General features: G+C 43.9%; 1 protein-coding gene across 2 annotated transcripts in view; it reads left to right on the top strand.

Annotated features, from left to right (window-relative positions):
• Positions 1-22,270, top strand: part of EED (embryonic ectoderm development) — a 134,607-nt gene that overhangs the window by 50,988 nt on the left and 61,349 nt on the right. For both annotated transcript variants that reach the window (XM_085623153.1, XM_085623154.1), the window contains exons 10-11: positions 5,917-6,022; positions 14,084-14,242. In XM_085623153.1, coding sequence (XP_085479279.1) covers positions 5,917-6,022; positions 14,084-14,242 — 265 coding nt within the window. The remainder of the gene's footprint in view (positions 1-5,916; positions 6,023-14,083; positions 14,243-22,270) is intronic.

Below are 22,270 nucleotides of genomic sequence, written 5' to 3'. Positions count from 1 at the left end.
GGGAGGGGATGGGGAGGGCTGGCTGGCTGGCTGGCTGGCTGGCTGGCTGGCTGGCTGGCTGGCTGGCTGGCTGGCTGGCTGGCTGGCTGGCTGGCTGGCTGGATGGATGGATGGATGGATGGAGGGGATGGGGAGGGCTGGATGGAGGGAGGTGGTGGGCGGGCTGGATGGATGGATGGATGGATGGAGGGAGGTGGTGGGCGGGATGGATGGATGGATGGAGGGAGGTGGTGGGCGGGATGGATGGATGGATGGATGGATGGATGGATGGAGGGAGGTGGTGGGCGGGATGGATGGATGGATGGATGGCTGGAGGGAGGTGGTGGGCGGGCTGGATGGAGGGAGGTGGTGGGCGGGCTGGATGGATGGAGGGAGGTGGTGGGCGGGCTGGATGGATGGAGGGAGGTGGTGGGCGGGCTGGATGGAGGTGGTGGGCGGGCTGGATGGAGGGAGGTGGTGGGCGGGCTGGATGGAGGGAGGTGGTGGGCGTGCTGGATGGGATTGGGTATGTGGGATTTTGGGTTCGTGCTGGATGGGATGCCCCGGGCTGGATGGGATGGCGCGGGCTGGATGGATGGCGCGGGCAGGTGGAGCAGACTTATGGGTCGGGCGGAGCAGACTTATGGGTCGGGGGATTGAGCAATGGATGGAGCGAACTTCAGGGTCGAGCAGGCGGATGGAGCAATTGATGGCATGGATGGATGGATGGATGGAGCGGACTTGTGTCGGGTGGATGAATGGATGGACTGACCAACAGACTGGTAGCTGGGCAGACAGGTGAGCGGATAGACAGTTGCTAAGATAGGATCGAAAATTGAAAAACGGCAGAGCTAGTAATAGAATAGTTACATGTCTATATAAGCACGATATAGAAGAGCACGGAAAGCAATATGGAAAGTCATACAAGCAGGATACACAGACTAAAATGGTTCACAATATAACTAGTCCATTAAAATACACACCAGCATGATGCACAGGGCCACAGTTAGAAATGCACTTCAGTGTGTGCATATTGAAAAAAATGTTACTTCATGAAGAGTTTCATATGGACACATGTTAGTATGTTGTGAAATAGGAGCAGTCTGATAAAAAGGAATTTACAACACTATCAGCTGGAGACAGCCACTGAAAAAGCTGGAATGTGCCTTGTGATTAACCAGGGGAGCTGGTAGGAGCTTCCTGCTATCTCCTCAAACTTAAAGGCAACACCAAAGTAATAAAGCAAAAATAAAAACACTGACAATAAAGACACTACATTTTGTGTGGATGCACTCCTTGTGAAAGAACAACATGTAGTCCATGAAAGTGAGGTTATCCAGTGGCTGAAGTGGGCTGACCCTGTGCTGTGTTCTGCAGTGGGCGGAAGCAAAATGTGAATGAAGCCAACAAACCAATGGTTAAAGACAGCTGATTAAAAGCCTCTTTAAATAAGTATATTGTACTTGTTTTTTTATTTTATCAAAAGGTTTTGGCTATCACCAGAACTTGCCTAAAAAAGAATATCATTAACTTTGTTTACCAAATCCAGGAGATCACTTTAATTATATTCAGACATTTGTAATTTTTTTCATCCCTGAAGAATTTTTATTTTAATGTTCATAGAACCTTCAAAAGTCAAGTGTACTTAACTCATTTGCATAATCTTGTTTTTGAAAAACTATTGCCGAGACTGCATAATCATTTATTCAACTTAATACGTAAACTTATTTGTCCAGGACTAATGTGAAGTAGAAGGAAGCCCCATCTAAAAAGAGAAGCCCTTCAGTTATTTAGCATTTTTTTTTTCTATGCAACAGATGGCTTTCAATGCATGAGCTAAGATACAATAGTTATTCATATTAGCTGTAATGTGTAGGAAATATAACCTAGCATATATGCATCTATGCCAATGATTCCCAAACTTTTTAGAATCGCGACCCATTTTTTGGAGTAAAAAACTTTTGCGACCCACCGACCTTTAATGGATGAGACAGGCGATTTTTGAACGTAAATAAATCATCTTGTGGTAGTGCATTGCCATTTACAGGCAGAACATACATCAGAATTACAAAAAAGTACTTCACTTCTGGATGCAGTATAGTTAATTTACAGTTATTTACATTTTGTTGGGTATTGTAAAAAAAAAAAAAAATCAACATCCTACGCTATCACATTCGCTTTAAAAACAACTTACTTTGCAGTCAGGGAAAGAGTACACTAATCGCTATGTTAAAAGAATGAAACCGCTTAACATTTGATCTCTGTCTTTGGATCACTGGCAAATGTGAGAAGTTAAACACAGAATTTATAGGCATCTTTATTTATTGCTTTGACTATCGCGGCCCACAGTTAAAAAGCTAGTCTGTACATTGAGAGAAAAAGGTTCCGACTGCTATATTGCAGTATGTCTTTGCTGTGTTAGGTTAGGGACTGAAAGCCCCTGTCCATTAAATGTGACATGGCCCGAGTATATTTGCACACATTAAAGGCAGAAAGATGCTTTCTGGGTAGTAAAAGGTTAGTAGAAAGACTGTTTAGGGGTTTGAGCACAGGGAGCGCAAGTAGAGAAATTAGTGTGAAAAGGTTTGAGCATGCATATGTCGAGGAACTTTGAATTGGCTTCCTAAGCAGATAATAATTAGTCAGGTTTTTAGCTTGAAAATATTTGTAGTCTGAGTCCAATCTAGGTGTAGCAAATTCTAGAGTCTGTTTCTGGTCTCTGAAGCAGTACTTTCCTTAACCCATTTTATTTGGGGTTTTCACCTGGGCTGTAATTCCGTTCACAGCACTGTTTCACCTGCTGCACTTGAGGACCCGCTCGACAATACCTAGCCAGTGTTACCTTCTCTGCTCGTGCTAAAACATTCTTAGCTCTTATTGGTTGACTGCGTTTGGCTTAGTATATGGTGCTCACTTATGTAAGTGTAGCACCCTGCATTAATCCAGACAACCCGTATGGTGATTTTAGTGGTCTTAGACAACCATGGAAATCTCTCTAAGTGGTAGCTGTGGAGAGCAGCCTTCAGGCTTAGTCCAGGAGTGTAAATCAGCTTGTTTTACCAGTTCTTAATCTTGCGTATAGGTTATGTGAAAAATAATTTCACAGTGTAGTTATACAAATATGTATTGAATTACAAACACTCACTTACACAATTGTACGATCTTCTACCCGGAGATAGAAACACAGTACACACTACTTACGGAATAGAGCATGTAATTAGCACAAAAACATAGTGGTCACCAATTATGGTGTTTGGGTATGATTCAAACATGTTTGATACCAAACATGACAGGGTTCATTACAGCCAGTTTAGAGATGGTCATCACATAATGATGCATATCCACGCTATATCGTGATGGCTGTTGCACTTACAAACCAGGTGAATGGACTCTGGAGGGGCACCCTCACACTTAAGACCCAGCACCCTGCCTTCAGGTTTGAAAGGCCTGCCCTAGGGGTGACTTGCAGGTTTTAAGTCTAGTGACCTCAGATCTAGGAAAACCTTTGTCGTAAGTGGTGCTAGCACCAGCTTACACAGTCTGCGATGGCAGGCCTCTAGTCACAATTTGAGTGGTCTCTCATGGGTGGCTAATACATGCTGCAGCTCATGGGAGACCCCTGGTGTACCTATACCCTGGGTACCTTAGTACCATATACTAGGGACTTAAAGTGGTTCACCAGTAGTCAATCTGGAGGGTACCTAGAAACTCACAATGTCCAATTTAGGGAAGAAGCGCAGACTGGAGTCCTGATTATCAGGATCCCAGTCAGACTAGTCAGGAAAACATAATGACACCAGCAAAAAGTGGGGGTGACCATGAAAGCAGATCCTACTTTTCTACAGCAACACTAGGTCTGATAGCTCCTAAAGAGCATATCTTCACACCTGCATGACTTATTACAGAGAAAATAAACATAAATGTTAGTACGTCTGTAGTCCAAAACTAAGTAGTACCATTCGTAATTTCCCCTGAAAGAAATAATTACCTAAACGTAGTTGTCGGAGCTAGATTAAGAACTCATGCTGTTAGGTAAACTGACTTTAGCGCCTCAAACAGTTTTGCCAATAAAGCAAAATGATGTTCGTAATTAAATCATAAATGACAATCCTGTTTTCAAAATTAGCATGGAAAATTAAAGCACAATGAAGAGAAACATTTAATAATTAAAGATCACAATTTTTCTACCTTAAAGCAAGTTTTCGATTTTCCAAAACTTTATAGATTTGAGTTGAGAAATCAACCTGTGAAATGTCAGCCTACTGTTGAGTTTTTTTGGTCCATCCCGGGCTGGGCTTAGTGCTACAGTTTCAACTTCCTGAGAACTAGCTGACTGATGAGGCTCTGCTGCAGAAACCAGATCCTAAATGATGCATAATAGGATGGCAGTTTCTAGAAGTTTTCTTACCCAAGTTAACTTTGTGTAGGAACCATAGAACTATGAACTTGATTCTTGTCTTCAACAGAAGCCAGTGGAATACTTTTATTGTTGGTTTTACTTGGTTTATCCTCTGTAGGGTCAGGAACATTCTGGTTTTGTATCTCTTGCAGCTTTGCAGTGAGTTTAATTGTAAATGATGTAGTAGTACAAACACGTTGTACGCTGGTTGTTTGCACAAGCTGGAGCTTTTTGCTTAACAGTGATGCCTCTACTAGGCTGTACCTTTTGGTGTTTGTAAATTATCTACAGCATTGATTAGTGTCAAATTTCTGTTTTGGGAAATTCTATTTATTATAATTAATTCAGCCTTTCGTCACTGCCTTCTTGAAAGCTTGTTGTATAATCAACCAATGATCTAATGTGGGATCTGCATCCAGTCACATAATAAATTGGGAGACCACCGCAACGAGGATACAGCAAAAAACAAGATGTAGTTGTGGTCACAGCCATACACCGGAGGACCCATAGGAAATATTTGAGAAGAGATCCCAATCTTAAGAATGGCTCCCAAGCCAAAACAATGTGTTAAGTACTAACTGTAGGGAATAATTAGTCCACATCATTTGAAGCTTTAATGGATGTTTCCTTTCCACTGACTGATATTGACGACTTGGCAACTAAAACTTGTCAATCTAGACTAGAGCAGTTCTCAGTTTCTAAAAATAAGATGTCAGGAATTCCACATGCTTCCAGCCTGATTTTAATTACTTTTCCTTGCCGACTCCATCTCCATCTTTAAAGCTGGTCTGTGCATACCATCGCAGTGCATGGCTCTTCCGAAATGTTATAGTTGGAGGGCATGATCTTCACACACAAATCAGGAGCCCCTTGGCAGGAGGCAAGTTATCAGTTTCATGTCATACCCTTAGGTCACAGCCTCATAGCTCCTGCTATATCTCCATTCTCTTCCATCTGCAGTTAACTGCACACAGCAGTCAACATTCATTGCATCCTCACATTCTACTTGCTTCCACATTCAACATTTTTACAACATGCACACTCAGCCGTGCATCTCTAAAGTATTCTTTTTACTTTTATTTCTAGAAAGAGGCTTTTGACCCTACTCTCAAACTGGACTACATGTGCTATATCAAAAGTAAAACCAAATAAATTATCACCATTCTGGATTGTAATTGTAAGGTTTCGTATGAAAGATGGTAAAAATTTACTTTGAGCTTGTCCATACACAAGACGAGATTACGGTCACTGGTGTTAAAAAATGTGCATATCCACGGGAAGGAGCACATTAATCCTGATATTCCAAGTACCCTGGTTTTGCTCCATTACCGACAAATGTAACATGGCCTTCTTTTGAAAAGATATTGAATGAGGCGAATCTATTCTTTTTCCACAAGCATATGTAGCTCATCACTTGGCATGAAGAGGCTCATTGCATTTGTAATCTTTCCTACATGGAGCATACTGAATTGTCTATTTATTGTCATTGCCACTGACTGTAGAGGTAACTAAAGAACTTGTGTAATTTTTTTTTACAGGCCATTTATTTCTCAAAAGATTCACTTTCCTGATTTTTCCACACGAGACATACACAGGAATTACGTGGACTGCGTGCGGTGGCTTGGAGACCTTATTTTGTCAAAGGTTTAGTATTCCCTTAATGTTTTTAAGCGGTTTTACTATGACATATTTTCATCTGAAGTGCATTTTTTTATATGGAGTGCAAACTATTACAAGTTGTTCTAATGCTGAGTTTGTGCGTATACTCAGTTCATTATTTCACAAAGCTGTCCCTGAATTTGCAGATTGACACGTTTGTTTAGTCTTTTAATGAGGCCAGTGACATAAATGACTAGACTGATCTACTTTTTTCATTATCCAAAGTGTCGGAAGCTTGCCCTGCTATGGGGCACTTGGGTCCAGTCCTCTCACTACAGCGCCTCACGGCCACAAAATCAATGTGACTTTGTTAGTGTAAAGGTATGTAGATATATTCATGGAACCCCATGAATCACACCAAGCAGAAGATGAAAGTAGACTCCATAACGTATCATGGGTACGTGGGATCTAGCCAGGGTACATCATATTGGCAGTAAGTGCTAGGGTAGTGGTTCCCTACCTTTTGACTCCTGAAGACCCTCATTGAGTCACTACTGGAAGTTGGGGACCCACAAGCAATTTGCCCAATTTTAAATTTCAAACATTAAAGCAGTAATTCATTAAAAAAATACACAAACAAGTGCACACCAAACAAATACTTGAATTACTAAATATTTTATTATTTGATATTGAAAAAGTTTGCAAAAATCTAACATTTTTCATGGGACGGTTGGTGCTGCATCTCAGCGAATTACTTTTTAATGTTTGGTTTCATATTGCGGTATGAGGCTCTTGCTAGGGCTGGACTGGGAGCTCAAAGCTGCCCTGGCAAATGTTATCAGACCATCCCTAGTACAGTGCATATCAAGTGCAGCGAGTGAGCCTGGCCACTACAAAGGAGGCCTTAGGGGGCTCTCCCCCAGGAACATTTCGGGAAAATGGTGCATTCTACAACACATTTGTCATTGTATATTGAATTATATTGGCTTTTAGAGCATAGTAAACCATTACCTTACTGTGCACCAGGATACAACTATCTTTGTTGGGGCTCTTCGTTGAGTCCCTCACTACTACCCTCCAACAGTGCCTTTCATCTCTCCTTAGCCCTTGTTGCATGTAGTTCTTTTATTTTCTAGCACCTCTCATACCAATGTAGGATTTCAGAGCACTTTTCATCACACATACAATGAATCATGCATGTGTAAATCGGTGTATAGAAAATGTTACATAAGGTAGGGGGGACTACAAGTTGTAGGAATCACATCATCCACACTGGTATGCATTTTTTAAGAGTGCTTGGTCTGGAGAAGCACAAACTCAGGATTCAGAAGATTCAGGTGTAGTGTGATCGGGGCAGTGGAAGGTAGTCACTGCTTGCAGAAAGCAGTTCCTTTAGCCGAGCCTCTCAGTGGTGCTGTTACCTCTGTAACCTCCTCTTGAATGCCCCCATGTTGACTGCTGGTGGTTTTACTGCTCTCTCCCCTATGCTGTGACCTGTGCGGGTGTGGATATCTGAAGGACCCCAATCACCTTGGCTGTGTCCGTGTGCCTTTTCAGCTTTTCAAGCACCTAGTCTAACTGGGTCCAAAGAGGTGTTCACCTTGAGCGGTAGGTTCAGCAGATGCTGTTGGATCTCTGGCTTCAAGCCAGAGAAACTGAGTTGTCATGATGCCTGACGTCATGATGCCTGACCAGGATGCTGGTATTACCACTGGCCGCAGTGTGAGCTGTGCCAAGAGTGCAGCGGATGGTGGCGTTTGAGATTATTTTGCCTTCAGCTACCAGCTCTTACCCATGCAGTCTATACTGCTTAGGGAGGTGTTGGAGGAGTTCCACCATCTCCTCCCAATGTCCCTGTTGTGTCTGGTGAGAAGGCCAATGGAATTAGCAATTAGTCAGTGTGTGGCATATTGTACTGCCACAATCCATTTACCCTCTTTTTCAGATGGTGGCGTCACTTGTAACCTCAGCCTTGGCACATTTCCGCACAGTGTGGACCACAATTGTGTGGGGATGTAGGGTGGGTCACTGGGTGAGGGTTTGTATGTGTCAATCTCGGGTATAATGACCGAGGCCATGACCGACTTTGAAGGTCTCAGATGCTGTCATGAGCATCCCCTTCAGTATGGGTAGTCACTGGTGGGTGAGTTGGGTTTCTGAAAGTTTTTCAACCAGGAAGTCCTCTTCTGGACGAAGTGCATATCTACTTTATGAAAAGTAGCCAATCTGTGCATAGCCTGGTGGTACAAGGTGGTGTTAACAGGTGAGGACGTTTTCGCCGGTTAGAGCTCAAGGTCTTTCTTCTGAGGAGAATCCATATCAGTAGACCCACAAGTTGTCGCTTGGTTCAGGATCATAGGGGGCATAATAGGATACCACTGGGTACAATGAGCTGCCATCCCCATAGGAAGAAAGTTGTGACCCCTCCAGTGAAGGTGGAGGACATTTATGGTAGAGGCAGTGATGTAGGAGAGTGAGGCGGTAGAGCAGGGAGTGGGCTAGTCCCCCTGTACGTACGTACGTACGTATGTGTATGTGTATATATATATATATAATATAATATAATATTTTTTTTCCATTGAGGTAGGGTTTGCAAGGCAATTTGCTCCTCAAAGGACAAAACTTCCTCTTCCTTGGTAGTCTCCTGACGCTTCAGTGGGAGCTTGGTGGAGATTTTCCCAGTTTGTGGGTGAACTTAGTTGCTTCTGCATCTAACTAGAAGAAGTTGAAGTGACCGTAGGAGTCGAAGTTCCTCGAACAACGATGAGTAGTGCTATGAGGTGTTGAACACAGAGCCAATAAATAGGTGGAGTCACTAAATCTTGTGACTCAAAAGACTTCTTCGGAAAAAAGTTACAAATGTTCCAATCTAACACTATATGGCAGGTGCATGCAGAGCATCTGTATCTACAGCCACTGCATTTTCATTAACCCTACACAGGTGCAACGGACATAGGGCAATCAACTTTTAAGTTATACCAAGTACATTCTTGGAAACCGATTATCAGTTTAGATTTTCAAGAGCAGCGCTTGGTGGGGGAAAAATGCATAATAGTAGGCATAAAGCTCTGATATTCTTGTTTTTTTTTTTTTCTTTTTTTGTGGTTGGGTCCATATTTGTACATACTTGCGCATGGGCTTCAGATCATAATTGACTTAGTATCTCTTCAGTTTCAAGATCTCACTGTGCCTGTGTGTATGTTTATGGTATTTCTACAGCACGAAGCTAGCCAAAAGGCTGTGGAGCACTAAAACGGGCAGGGTTATGAACAGTTAATGCATTGCGATTTAGTGTTCTTTAATGAGGCTACTTTTTAAATTGGATGAGTGTTGAGGCAGCCCTGATGAATATGGGGCAGCTGTTCTAGATCCTTGGTGTATAGACTGAAAAGGCTGCAGATGCGCCAAGAGCAACCAGGGATGGTGAGCTTCTTTGCAAGATAAACAGGGGAACTAGCCGTCATGGCTTTGTAAAGGTTAGAGCTGGTTTGAAGACCGTGCAGACTCGCAAGGGGAGCCAATGAAGTTCTATTACGATGGATGTGATCATATTTCGTCGGGCCCTTGATGAGACATCTGCAGCATGTAGGATAGTAAGAGGTGCCAGTGTGGAGCCTGGAAGGCCACGGAGGAGGATGTTGTCACCATCCAGACACAAGAGTACTAGGGCTTGAACAGCAGCTCTGAAGTTGCTTTCAGGATGAAATAGTTGCTCTTTTTCAAAGAAGAGCCGACACCAGGCAATACGTGTTGGGCAAGAATAAGCATTGCTTGAGGGTGTCCTAGGTGAATCCGTGTGACTTGGCATTCAGGGAAAATTTTTGTTTGTTGTTCGAAGACCTCAAGGTTCGTGTCATTAGGACAGGTTTGTTCTCTCTTGTTCGTTGTACTTTTTGGCAAATAACAGCAACTCTTTCTTGCTTGAGTTGAACTTCAGGTAGGTGCCCGACACCCCTGCCTGGATGGTGTCTAGGCAATGTTTGAGGCATTGGATGTCTGACTAAGAGTAGACTTTCAAGCAGAGTTGTGTATAATAGGCACTTTGGTGAATCTTGATGCTGTGATCTGTGGGAAGAGCACCAAGCGTCTTCATACACAAGTTGAAGATGACAGGAGAAAGTATGGGACAGTAGGGCGCACTGCAGATGTTGGGGATTTTTTGGGGTACGAAGGAACCCTTATGAACAAACTGGTCAGTTGGTAAAATAGGAGGAGAACAAGCAAAGGACATGCTGGAGAATCCCTGTTGAGTCACCAGGGTGTGTATGATGGGGGGGGGATGTTCAACTGTCAAAGACAGCTGAGGACTAGCCATGTTAACCAGCATCTGCAATGCAATCAGTCTCGCCTTTGGGACCTTATATGTATTTAGCTATGCAGCACATTAGCCTGGGTGCTGAAACATCTACTGTTCTTTAACATGGAGGGAAAGTAAGCACCAAACTGTGTGACACACCAGATATGGGAACTCATGGAGAGAAATATTGCCTTTCAACAGGAAATGGTATAGTCCAAAGCTCTGTTTTTAATATAAAAGCAGGGCCTTCAGTGGTCATACATCTTTAAATACTCGATTTGAAAAAAATATTGTCTGGGTGCTCGTGGAGGACAATTTCAATGGACTGGAATCTAGAGCATGCTAAAGTGATTCTGGTATTTTACTGACCTCTACTGGTCGTTTTCTATTAAGACAGTTAAATAGAGGCAGTTGAACAGAAAAAAAGTCCCTAAGCGGAAGCAGACAAGTCCTAGGGCTGATCTCCAGAGCCCACAAAATACCTTCACATTTAAGTATATATACTAAAGTATATATACTAAAGTATATACATGCGGCCTCGAATGCTCAACCTAAAAAGGATGGGCCATCTTCATGTGTAGTTGGGAGATCTCTGTGCTAAAGTGTGATTAAGAAGCCAGATTGGTAGCTGTGGAAGAAATTATTATTGAGATCCTGGAGTTGAAGAGAATGCTTTTTCAATGATCTTGATGGTGAATGGTAACTGAGTGACGGGCAGGTAATTGGCAAACTCATTTGGGTCTAATGTAGGGTTCCTTACGACTGGGGTCATTGAGACTGGTTGAGTAGGGAGGTGAGAGTGTCCAAAACGAGAGTTTTGATGGACGAAGGTGAGACATCATTCTCATAAAAGGAGGCTTTGAGGGTGTTAAGTTAGTAGGATCGATGAGAAATAGAGCTGCTAACAGTTATCGCCAGAGCCTTGAAGGAGAAGACTCCTCTAAAAACCCTTATGAGGAGACTATGCAACACATGTTTGTACCTAATACCATATGTTCCCTCATCATAACTCCCAAATCCCCCACACTTCATTGCATAATCAGTGTCCCACATATGTGAGCCTTTTTAGTAATCTTTCTCCTCACCTGTCCAACTCAACCCACTCCTCCTCTCAACCCAGTCTCTCTGCGTCTTTCCCACTAACCAATGTAAATGCATCTGTACGTGGTCAGCATTCCACCAACAGGATGACCTTGTGGAATGTTTAGAAATCAAGACAATGCCTTGGGCTCACATGGTGGAATTGTCTTAACCACTGAACACAAACTATTGAAAAAAAAAGACGTTGAAAACTCATATTTTTTCCAGATGAATGGGCTTTGGAAAACAAGCACATGGGCCCACCATTAGTGGTCTCAACACTCCTGAAATCCCAACGTCAGTCTCCAGTCAACCTCTAGCATACAAGTTCTCTCTCTTCATGGTGTCATGGCCCCAAAAGACTTAAGGCTATATTAAGAACACATTTCCTATTAGACAGAGTGGTTAAATCTTTTGATGAGCAAGATTTAAGGATTTTGTCATATAATACAGTTGTATGTATAGGAGCAGAATAGAGGGCACCCGACATGGTTCTAATGGTCTTAACCACTGAAAAACACACCCCCACACCACCGCTCCGCATTTACTCATACAGTCTAAATTTTGAGTTACAAACAGAATTTGGGATAAAGAGGTGAAGACAATAGTTAACGCTGTAAAACATTGTGATTACACATAATGTGGCTCACCTCCACTAATCTGTCATCAACTGAGAGCCCTGTAGGAAACCATGGCAGAATGCCCAAGAACAGTGGTTCCCATACTGTGGTCTGCGGACCCCCAGGGGGTCGGTAACACATTCCCAGGGGGCCCGCAGGCAGCAGTTTGAGGCATTGCGCAGTATTTTTCAATAAACCGCAGTTGTCGGGCAACAACAAAAGTCTAGACGACTTCATGATGGTTCTTAATCTCAAGGACACCACCTACTTTCACAAACCCATCCATCCTGCTTATCACCGCAAGCTTTTCTTGTTAAGTAGTCAACCGTATCAATTCAAAGTGTTGTCATTTGGGGTTACCACTGCACCCAGAGTATTCACGAAATGTCTTGCTGTGGTAGCAGCCCATCTCAGAAGGAGCGACGTTCAAATATTCACTTACTTAGACGATTGCCTAATCAATGGTGGAAACAAACGGCAGTGTCTCGCTCGTAGCCAGGCCACTATTTCCCTCTTCTGTTTGGATGCCATCAAGTCCCACCTTTATCCCCTTCAGATTCAACCCTTTCTGGGAGCCGTACTCCATAGTCACCAGCAAGGCTCACCCCAGAAGGACAAGAGTTCAGAAATTCCAGCAGTTGCTGCCTCTTTTGCAGCCCATTTGTGAATTTTGTCATGTATTCTCTCTAAGGCAGCCTGCACTTGCTGCAGCTGTCTGTGTGAGCAAAAAGCATTTGGCATTGTACACTTCACCACTGGATACACATGCTGGCGGAGTACTTTGCGGAAGTGGACACAGAATTTGAAGACTTCCTCAGGAGGCTGTACCTACAAGTTCATGAGTGGAAACACTACCCACAGGTTCTACTTCTGTACTTCCCTGTTGGAAGCACAAAAATTGTACTAGAATAGAATTTGAGGCATCATTAAAAACTCTTTCTAAATGTGGTCCTCAGAAAATGATTACTGCTTGGATATTGCATTAGCCACAAAAAGGGAGCCTTTTATCTGGGCAGAAGGTAAAGTGATCCCCTTGCAAAGGAAAACAAAAGGTGATGGGTGTATTATGTTCAAATGTCTCAGCCACTGGCAATCATGCCTGCTGTATTTAGTCCAACTTTTTGTTTTGCACACTGAGACTGGGAATCAACCCTACGCAAATTCATCTTGGCCCTGCTTTAATAGGAACAGTTTGATCAAGCTGCCAGGTCAGCGGCCCACTATCTGGGAACACATGCTCCCCCAGACTGTGTGAAACAGCTAATGGTTTCAGGCTGTTTGTTCATGGCAATAATAAAATTGAGTTGCATCCTTTGCAAATTAGATGTCTTAATTTTTTTTAAATCATTTTATTATAAGTACACATAGATCATGATACATAGATTTGCAGGTACAGTGCACGCAGGCTCTGAAAAAAGAATAAAACAAGCTTGATAAAGCAAATGTAGGTTAACAGATGCATTCCCTTGTCGAACGTGGGATGCCTTTGTTTAGGACCACTATCCAACAAAATAATGTGTCAATGAACTTAGTATTCATATGTGTCAGGAAATGGAATAGCTGATCCTCCGGTGTTTGCATCAGCCTTTAACTCCTTTGCTTACAGAAATCTGAGCCATCCACAAACTATTTCCCTGTTATGAAATTAAATAAAAACATATTTTAAGTACTTCAATTGTTTCTTTTGCTTAAGGTACAGTACATGGCCAAGGAAAGAAACTATTTTCATTTGCTTTTATATTTGATTGATTACACTGTCCTAAATTGCCTTAACTTATTTTAGATGAAACACTTGAAAATATTTGTAGCATATGATTTATTTCGCCTACATTTTTCACATATGTCTAAAGATTAAAAAATGGTAGTTGGCTAAATGAAAAAATGCAAATGGGGTTAAATGTTGACTTAATGAAAAAATGCATTCATATGTATCAAAGCCAAATGTTTTAGGAAATGTCAGTGATTTACATTGAGACCCTTTGAAAAGCCGTTGGTAAATCATACCAACCTCTTTTCAAAACCCAAACCTATAGTTACGAATGGAACACTGCTGATGTGCAACTTAAATGTACAAAGAAAGCAATCTTTCCTCTTGTGCTCCCTCTGCAGTCTTGTGAAAATGCCATTGTATGCTGGAAGCCAGGAAAAATGGACGATGACATTGATAATATCAGATCCAGCGAGTCAAATGTGACCATCCTTGGACGATTTGACTACAGTCAATGTGATATTTGGTATATGAGGTTTTCCATGGATTTCTGGCAGAAGGTGAGATGCTGTATTTGTTGACTTTGTGTATTAGAAACCACCAGCAATCTGTAACTTAAATTGTCTGTGGTAATGCAGCTAGAGAGCGTAGCACGTGTGCTTCTTTCCATCACCATTTTAATCACTTGTATTTGATTTTGTAAAAGCAGTGTTTTTCATTTTCCTTTTTAAGATCAGTTATTAAAGAATGAAATAGGCTCCAAAGTAGTTAATGCACTTAGTATCCTCCAAAATATCACATTTTTCCTGAGGTGCATTTCTTTCAAAGCTTATTGTGCAACGGACATTGAAGCTCTGTAGTTTGAGGTTTCTGATGCACTAAAATATTTCTGATAAGTACGCAAAAGGTGGCTTGCATATCTGAGCTGCCTTCAGCACTGTACTATCCCAGTGATTCTCTTGCTATAAAATCAGTTCTTAAGTCTGGCCATGTCATTAAAATGAAATGCCTTCTGGGCCTAGAAGTCTTTTTGATGGTATTTACGTATTTTCTGTACATGTAACCTCTGCTATTGAGTTATCCGCGACTATGCACCTTGGAGCTGGTTGAGTACTCTGTCATATTGTCTTCAGCAACTGAATGCCTTACCTGTTGAATAAGCTGGACAAACATCAAGCATGGTTTTCTTTTGAGGACTCCTCTGGATTCAACTTATCCTTGATGTTTCTCTTATAGGATAAAGGACCCATAATGTGAATGAACTCTGCGATCCCGCTTGTTGTAATTTTCTCATAGGAACTAGAAGATCATTTAAGCTGTCTGTTGACTTTCCTTCCAGTTGGCGCTTTGTTCGACCAAGACTAACGTTTCTCCAAATGGAGAATATATCTGCATTTTAGGACGATTGCTTGTATTTACCTTGCGCCCTTTGACAAATACCTCTCTGTTCCTAGGGGCTATCTCAGTCTCACTAAGTGAATAGTTGCACTGTTACTCCTAGGACAAGCAATGGAATCTAGGTAGATGACTGGAAATTTCACTTTCCTGATGCAGATTAATCCAATCTGCACTCAGACACAAGTGCATCACGGTGAAGAGCATCCAGGAAGGTTATAAGATGTATCACCTAAGGCCGTGGATCGACTTGTGGGACCATTGGGCTGAGGTCATCCGTAAGGGTAGAACAGAACATGTCTGGTCAACTGCCACCAGCCTCTCCATGGTTTACCTGTTGCACCCAAATATTCCTCAAGTTGGATTTCATTGTTGAAAAACGTCACTCGTGTGTTAGCCTGATGCTTATTTACCCACAGACCAGCACTTCAGTGAATCTGGTGCCCAAAACATTTATTGTTGTATGCAAAGAGTTGGCCAGCAAAAGCAATGGCCCTTTTTAGGCCGTGCAGTGTGAGGTGGCTCTTATTTTGTCATTTCTGGCAAACTTGATTTTAGTGTGCAGTAAATTATTTTATCAGTCTTAGGAGTGTCTAGTTGCTGCCTTCAGAAGTCCATGGGACACTGTGGTATTCAATCCCTTTATCCGGCAGCTACTTTGTGTTTTTAGCTGTGGCTTTTAAAGGGAGGATAGCCTCGGTTTTGTTGACACTAAACATCTTAAGTGCATGGAAAATGCCCTGTACTCAGTGATAGAGAAGTCACCATTCCAGTTTTGCAAAAACTACCATCACAAATTTGCCATGAAAGACCCAACACCCAGTCTACTAGGTCTGCCTTCACGTAGACAACTGCTGTGAAGATTGTAATGCCTGTGCGGTTTTCACACTGATGACTCTGATGGTGAGACCATGTCAGAGTGGCCGACCATACCATGCAGGGCCAATATACATCCCAGGGAGATTTGGGATTTAATAGTGACAAGAGGGTAAACTTCACAGAGGGAACAGAAGGGAATGTAAAGGCCAAGGTTCAAATCCTAGACATCGAAGAAATCCAAGAAGGCGTCAAATGGAGGTTAAGGACACAGCGTCCTTAAAGCAAGTAGCTAAAACCAGGAGAACCGAGGCTAAAACCTTTAAAACTGCATCGATGTCTAAACCATCGGGGACCGCAATGAAGTTCAGACGGAGACTCCCTCGAATCTTTTGAGAAGGACGCAGCAGCAGTACTGACCCCTGAGAGATCCAAGATGTCCAAGGGCGGTAGAGGACGGTACACCACAACGTCAAAACAGGAGGGGTCGAAATCCGAACACAACAGCTCGACGAGCGCAATGTACGTTAAGGATAAGTTGGCGAAACGACCGCATGAAGAGCTTGACAGCCAACACCACAAGGTGGAGATCTAGAAGAGGAGATGGCTCGAGGCCGAAATGGCTAATAATTTGTAGAGGAAGAAAGACATTCGACAAGTCTTAAATACTGCATACCGAACAATTCGTCCACAGAATAAATGGAGGCAGACCTCCAGGAAATTGAGCCGCCTCGGACGTCATCTCAAGAAGAGCAGGAGGAGGGAACCTTTGATGGTAGACGGGTTCAGCAGTACTCTGAGGCTTGAGTATCAGGAATTCGACTGGCAAGAGCTAGACTCAGACTTTGCAGAGGGGTGGGGGATGTGGACACCTGCCCTTCCAGACAGTCCACTCCTGATGACATTGGCATATATAACCAGGTGATCAAAAAGAAAGCTGCTGACCAGTATGGGTTACAACTGGAAGAGGAAAAACCACAATCCTACTTCACGTTGGAAAGTTTTTTACCTACTCAACCAAGGAGCCAGTTCCTACCTATGCTCCCAAGTGTCTTGGACCACGGAAAAGCAGCCTTCACAGAGCCAGCGACATGTAAGTTGGTGGAAACCAGGGCAGAGAACAAATACAAACATTCCTCCAAAGAACCTGATTACATAAAGGGGACCATCCCAGCAGACTCTATAATAACATCCACAGCCGGGAAGGGAGCCAGCATCCCAAGCACCTTTAGGTCCTCCTCCAGAGAAGGAGAGCAAGAGGATGGACCTCATGGGACGGTAAGTAGAAAGAAGTGCAGCAATTCAGTGGAGAATGTATTTCAGTGAGTTGCTAAATCGTCATCCTATCACCATTGGGAGGAGATGGGCGTACTCGTGAAGCACCTGCCAGAACAATATCAGAGAAGGGCATGTCATCTGGTGTAAGATGGCAAAAACATCTCTAACACATGCCTAAAATCGGCATTGGATGCAGCAGAGACTGCTGGAAGACAAATGATGATTGGGATCACAGAAAGGCGACATGCATGGCTAAGAATATCCGGGTTCAAACCAGAGGTGCAAGCTAACCTACAAAGTACACTTTTTAATGGAGAATGACTCTTTGGAAGCGCAGTTGATGATACCCTGAACCAACTGAAAAAAGACAACAAAACTGCAAAATCTCAATGGGAGCCCTGCAGTTCAGAGGAAACATGCAAAGGGGATCAGTCCCATTAAGAAGGCCAATCGAAAGGGGGTTCGTTTCAGGCAGCAACGTACCACCAAAGTTACCAACAGTCCTTTGAGGGAGGCAAACAGTCAGGCCAACAACAGCAAGGCAACAACTGGCAGTATCGGCAAGGCAAGCAACTATTGTGAGAAAGTGGCTCTGTATATACTGTTCCCAAATAGGTACAGTGTGTACATAGTCCACAGTCCCCAGAGGTTTGGCAGGGGTTAAAGTTAGATATAACCTCACTCTCAAAAGTGGTAGCTTGGTTGAGCAGTAACGCAGTAGCAGAGGACAGTGTAAAGCATTTGTTGTACACACTCAGTCAGCAAATAGTCTCACACGCTCAAACTGAACTCTAGGCCAATGGTTTATATATACAAACATTGGACGCACGCGCGCCTCGCGCATGAAGTTTAAAAAAAAAAGAAAAACCAGCCCGGCGGAGCGTGGCGCGCGCTTGGGGGCGGGGGAGCGCGGACCCTTTGAAGTGCTCCCAAAAGGCGGATTGCATGGCGGCACGATGCGCGTGATTGTGCGCGTGCTAGCCATGCAATCCGCTTTTTGGGAGCACTTTTGAAACCCGTATTCTATAGTCTCTCTTTGCGATCGCTTACGTGATAGCAAGGCGAGACCTAAAAAGATATGGTTGTTTTATTTTAGAACCAACAATAGGTATTAAAATATACTTTCTCAGAATGAGATGCTTTAGTTAAATACGTTTGTAATATGCAATTGACTTTTGTAAACAGTTACAAGTGCTTGCAATAGGCAACACTATTTTAAACACAATAATATGTTGAGCTCAATGGGAGCTTTAAGTTATTTGCAATATATTACTCTCAGGATTACTTTCCTAACTCCAGGACTGGATCCTAGATTCAGTCCTGGGACAGTTCTTGGAAACAAGTGAGTAAATTCTGTTAAGTTACTGCTGTGACTTTTAAACAATATTTTGCTATTTTAAAAGTTGACACTTAGAAGAAATTTCATAGAAAAGCAGACAATGGTTTCCTATGGGAGAAAATTCAAGTTACGGGTGAAGTATGTTCTCGTTACTTTTGTAATCCAGTGCTGGGCTCCTAGGCTCAGCACTGGGGCATCTATCTAAAACAGGAAAGTAATTACGTTTTCACAGTTGGTACGATTTTTAAAGAATATTTGTAGTTTGCAATAATCGACACTTAGAAGAAATTTCACAGAAAAACAGTCAATGATTTCCTATGGAATAAAATTGGGTTAATGGTAAGTACGGTTGTGAGTACTTTTCACGGTCAGTGCTGGGCACCAAGATCCAGCTCTGGGATCTCTCCTAATAGCAGGGGAGTATTTCCGTTTTCGTTACTCGGTTGATTTTAGGTGAATATTTAAAGTTTTAGAAACTCCACACTTAAAAGAAATTTCAGAAGAAACCAGTCCATGTTACCCTATGGAAGAAAATTGGGTTATCGGCTTTTGGATAAGTACTCGACCTGCAGAGTTAAGGTTCTGGGCACAGACTCGGGGATCTCCCAGGGTCAGGTAAGTACAGTTGTTACACCCTCAGCGGCAGCCGGGTGCAGAGTGAGTTAGGCCCAATGTTATCCTATGGGAGGCAGGGGGGGGCCTTGGTTGGTGGCTGCTGACTAGCAGGCCACGCGGCTGTGGGAGCTGGGCTCCTGGTCACTTGCTCAGGGCAAATGGTGAAGTAGGTAGGAGTAGAAGTTAAACTGCCATGGCACTCGGGCGGCTGGGTGCTTTTGAGCCTTTGGGCGCTCTATGGATTTCAATGGGAAAGCTCCAGGACGTACAAAGGCTGCAAGCTTGGGGATGAAGATTCTTCAGGTGCCACCACCACTACGAGATGTAAGTTGGATAGTTGTAGGATAGGTAGGTACCCAGGAGTTGGGCACAGGGGCCGCAGGGTGCCGGGGTGCCTTTTGATGTCTGGAAATATTACCCTCTGTTGATCGCGGTTAGGGGGGGGGGGGGGGGGGGGGGGTACCTGAATCTGAGGCTGCAGGCGTCAGGAGCGTTGAGGTGAGTCCTTGGGTGCTGGATTCGGGGTCACAGTTGCCGGGGGGGGGAGGGGGGGATGTCCTCGGGGTCTTTGTTACTCCTGCACAGGCCAGGCTTGGCGGGTGCAGAGTGTGCAGGGTTCGCGGTTCCGGGCTGATGCCAGAGGTTAGAACTTGCTTTGAGCAGAGCCACTGCTCATGGGAGTCCCAGATGCTCAGTCACAAGGCAGCCAGGTCCTCCGGGGTTTGTAAGGTTGCTGGCCACAAGAGGTGCCGGGATTTAGCAGGAGCAGGTTCGAGGGTCGACAGGCCTGTAGGGTGTCTTCCTCTTCTTAGCAGCTGCATGGCAGATCTTCTTTCATCTTGCTCTTCTTTGCTTTTTCGGAATCTGGAATCTAAGGAAGGTTCAGGGTGCCCCTAAATACTAGATTTAGGGGGGGTTACAGGTAGGTAAAGGGCAGGGACCAAATGGTCCCTGCTCTGGGGTGGGTACACCCCCTATCCTGCCAATCTCCTGTGGGAGGGGGCAGTAGCCTATTCCTGATTGGGCAGGGCTTTCCATCTTCAAGATGGCGAGAGCCCGGAGATGTGCTTCACCTCTCCTCCCCCACCTGAGGGTTGGGGTTGGCAGGCTGGCACATCCCCTGTCCTTACTTGGTGTTTCCGGCCAGTCTTCCCGCCAGAGTGGGGGTCAGAACCGGTGGGGGCCAGTTGCTGAGTACAAACCGACCGATCAGGACCTGACCGCATAGGCGACGCACCTAATAGATGACCAAGAAACTCTTCTATTTTCAACCTAACGGGACACGAGTCCACTTGATTTACCTACGCCCTGAGGAAGACCCAGGCCGGATGGCCAACTTAATTGGGTGAAACACGTGTTGGCTGCACTTTTCTAGTTGCTTGTTCACATAAAATTCACAAATATCTCATGCAACTGCAATGAAAAACTTCCCTTATGCTAAAATCGCAACTGCTGACTTTGGAATTTTTCTCCACAACTATCAACAAAAAACCTACATTTGTCCTAAACACCCTTTTAAAATGAGTACAGCAAGTGGCCTGGAGAAGCTCACAAAGGCGGCATGCCTTTGAAGCTGCCCCCTGCCCATCCTGGGGGAGGAGACCTAGCACCTCGCCCAGGATGTGCATTGTTGCAGGCCCAGGAGAGCAGGGGGCTCTCCACCCAGGGGTCCAGCAACATGTCTACTGTGTTGCAGCCTCTCAGACCAGATGTGGATTGTAGGTTAGGTTTCAGGGGGTATCTCTAAGATGCCCTCTGTAGTGCTTTGGACGTTAAATCCCACACTGGCATCAGTGCTGGTTTAATGTGCCTAGGGTACCATTTACCAGGGGCTGACATGTGGCCAGGGTTTGCCAATTTGGGTTTTAGGGAAGGAACATAGGCCCTGGGAACCAGAGCACACTCAAAGTACATTCAGCAATTCAGCAAAAAGTGGGGGCATACCATGCAAGAAAGATGGCACTTTCTCACAACTATTCTTGGACGTCCTCGAGGAAGAGGACTACCACAAGAGAGTAGTAGCGAGTAACTTTACATAAATCAGAGGGCACCCGGAAGATCAGAAAGAGGGTATCAACAAGGGTGCAGACAGAAGAACCCCTACACTTCCTACCAGTAAGAGGCAGATTACAAAGGTTTCTAAAAAGAATGGCAGAAAATCACCACAGACAAGTGGGTGTTAAAACTAATACAATTCAGATATTGCATACAATTAACAAAGGCACCTCCAAGTAGGACCCCAAAGAAAAAAAGCACACTATCAGCTAGAGACAACACTCCTACTCAAGAAAGTAGAGGAGTCGAAGACAACAGCAACAGAGCTAGTCCCAAAAAGAGAAGGAAACCAGGGGGTCTACTCAACATACTACTTGATTCCAAAGGTAGATGGGTCACTCGGACCAATCCTGGACCTCAGATTTCTAAACGGGTTCATAAAGAGACAAAGGTTCATAATGACTACAAGAGGTAATACCAGAAATTCAAGTGGGAAATTTTATGGCCACAATCGATTTGACTCCTACTGTCGTATGCCCATGAATGCAAGTCACAAAAGATTCCCCAGATGCATTGTGAAGAAAGAACTCTGCCAATTCATGGTATTGGCCTTTGGCATAAAATCTCCACCAAGAGTATTCATGAAGTGCCAAGCAACAGTAGCAGCACACTTAAAGAGACAGAGCATACATGTCTACCCCACCTGAATGACAGGCTGGTAAGAGCAAGCTCATACCAAAAATGCAGACAGCACATGCAACAAGTGATAACACTATGCTCACTAGGGTTCTCCATTCACATCGAAGTCCTCACCAGAACAGGAACAGCTCTTCCTGGGAGTGAAACGAAGTACTATAGAACAGAAGGCCTTCCTGAGTGAGAAAAGAGTAGAGGCACTCCTGAAGGAGGCACAACTCTACCAGAAGGGGCAAGCTCCGACAGTGAGGACGGTGGGGAAGCTGTTGGTATGTTGGCATCCTGTATCCCGCTAATACTGCACACAAGGCTGCATATGGAATAGTTGCAAAACCAATGGTCAGTCGTCGGGAAGTTGGGAAGATCTAGTGATTGTCATGCAGAATGTAGAGAAGGAAATGGCATGGTGGAACAAAACATATATATTACATGGAAGGAAATGTAAACAGCCTAC

Source organism: Triturus cristatus, chromosome 8 (assembly GCF_964204655.1).
Source record: "Triturus cristatus chromosome 8, aTriCri1.1, whole genome shotgun sequence".
In the NCBI taxonomy this organism is placed as follows: domain Eukaryota; kingdom Metazoa; phylum Chordata; class Amphibia; order Caudata; family Salamandridae; genus Triturus; species Triturus cristatus.
The sequence above is the reverse complement of the archived record's forward strand: the minus strand, read 5'-3'. Positions and strand labels throughout refer to the sequence as shown.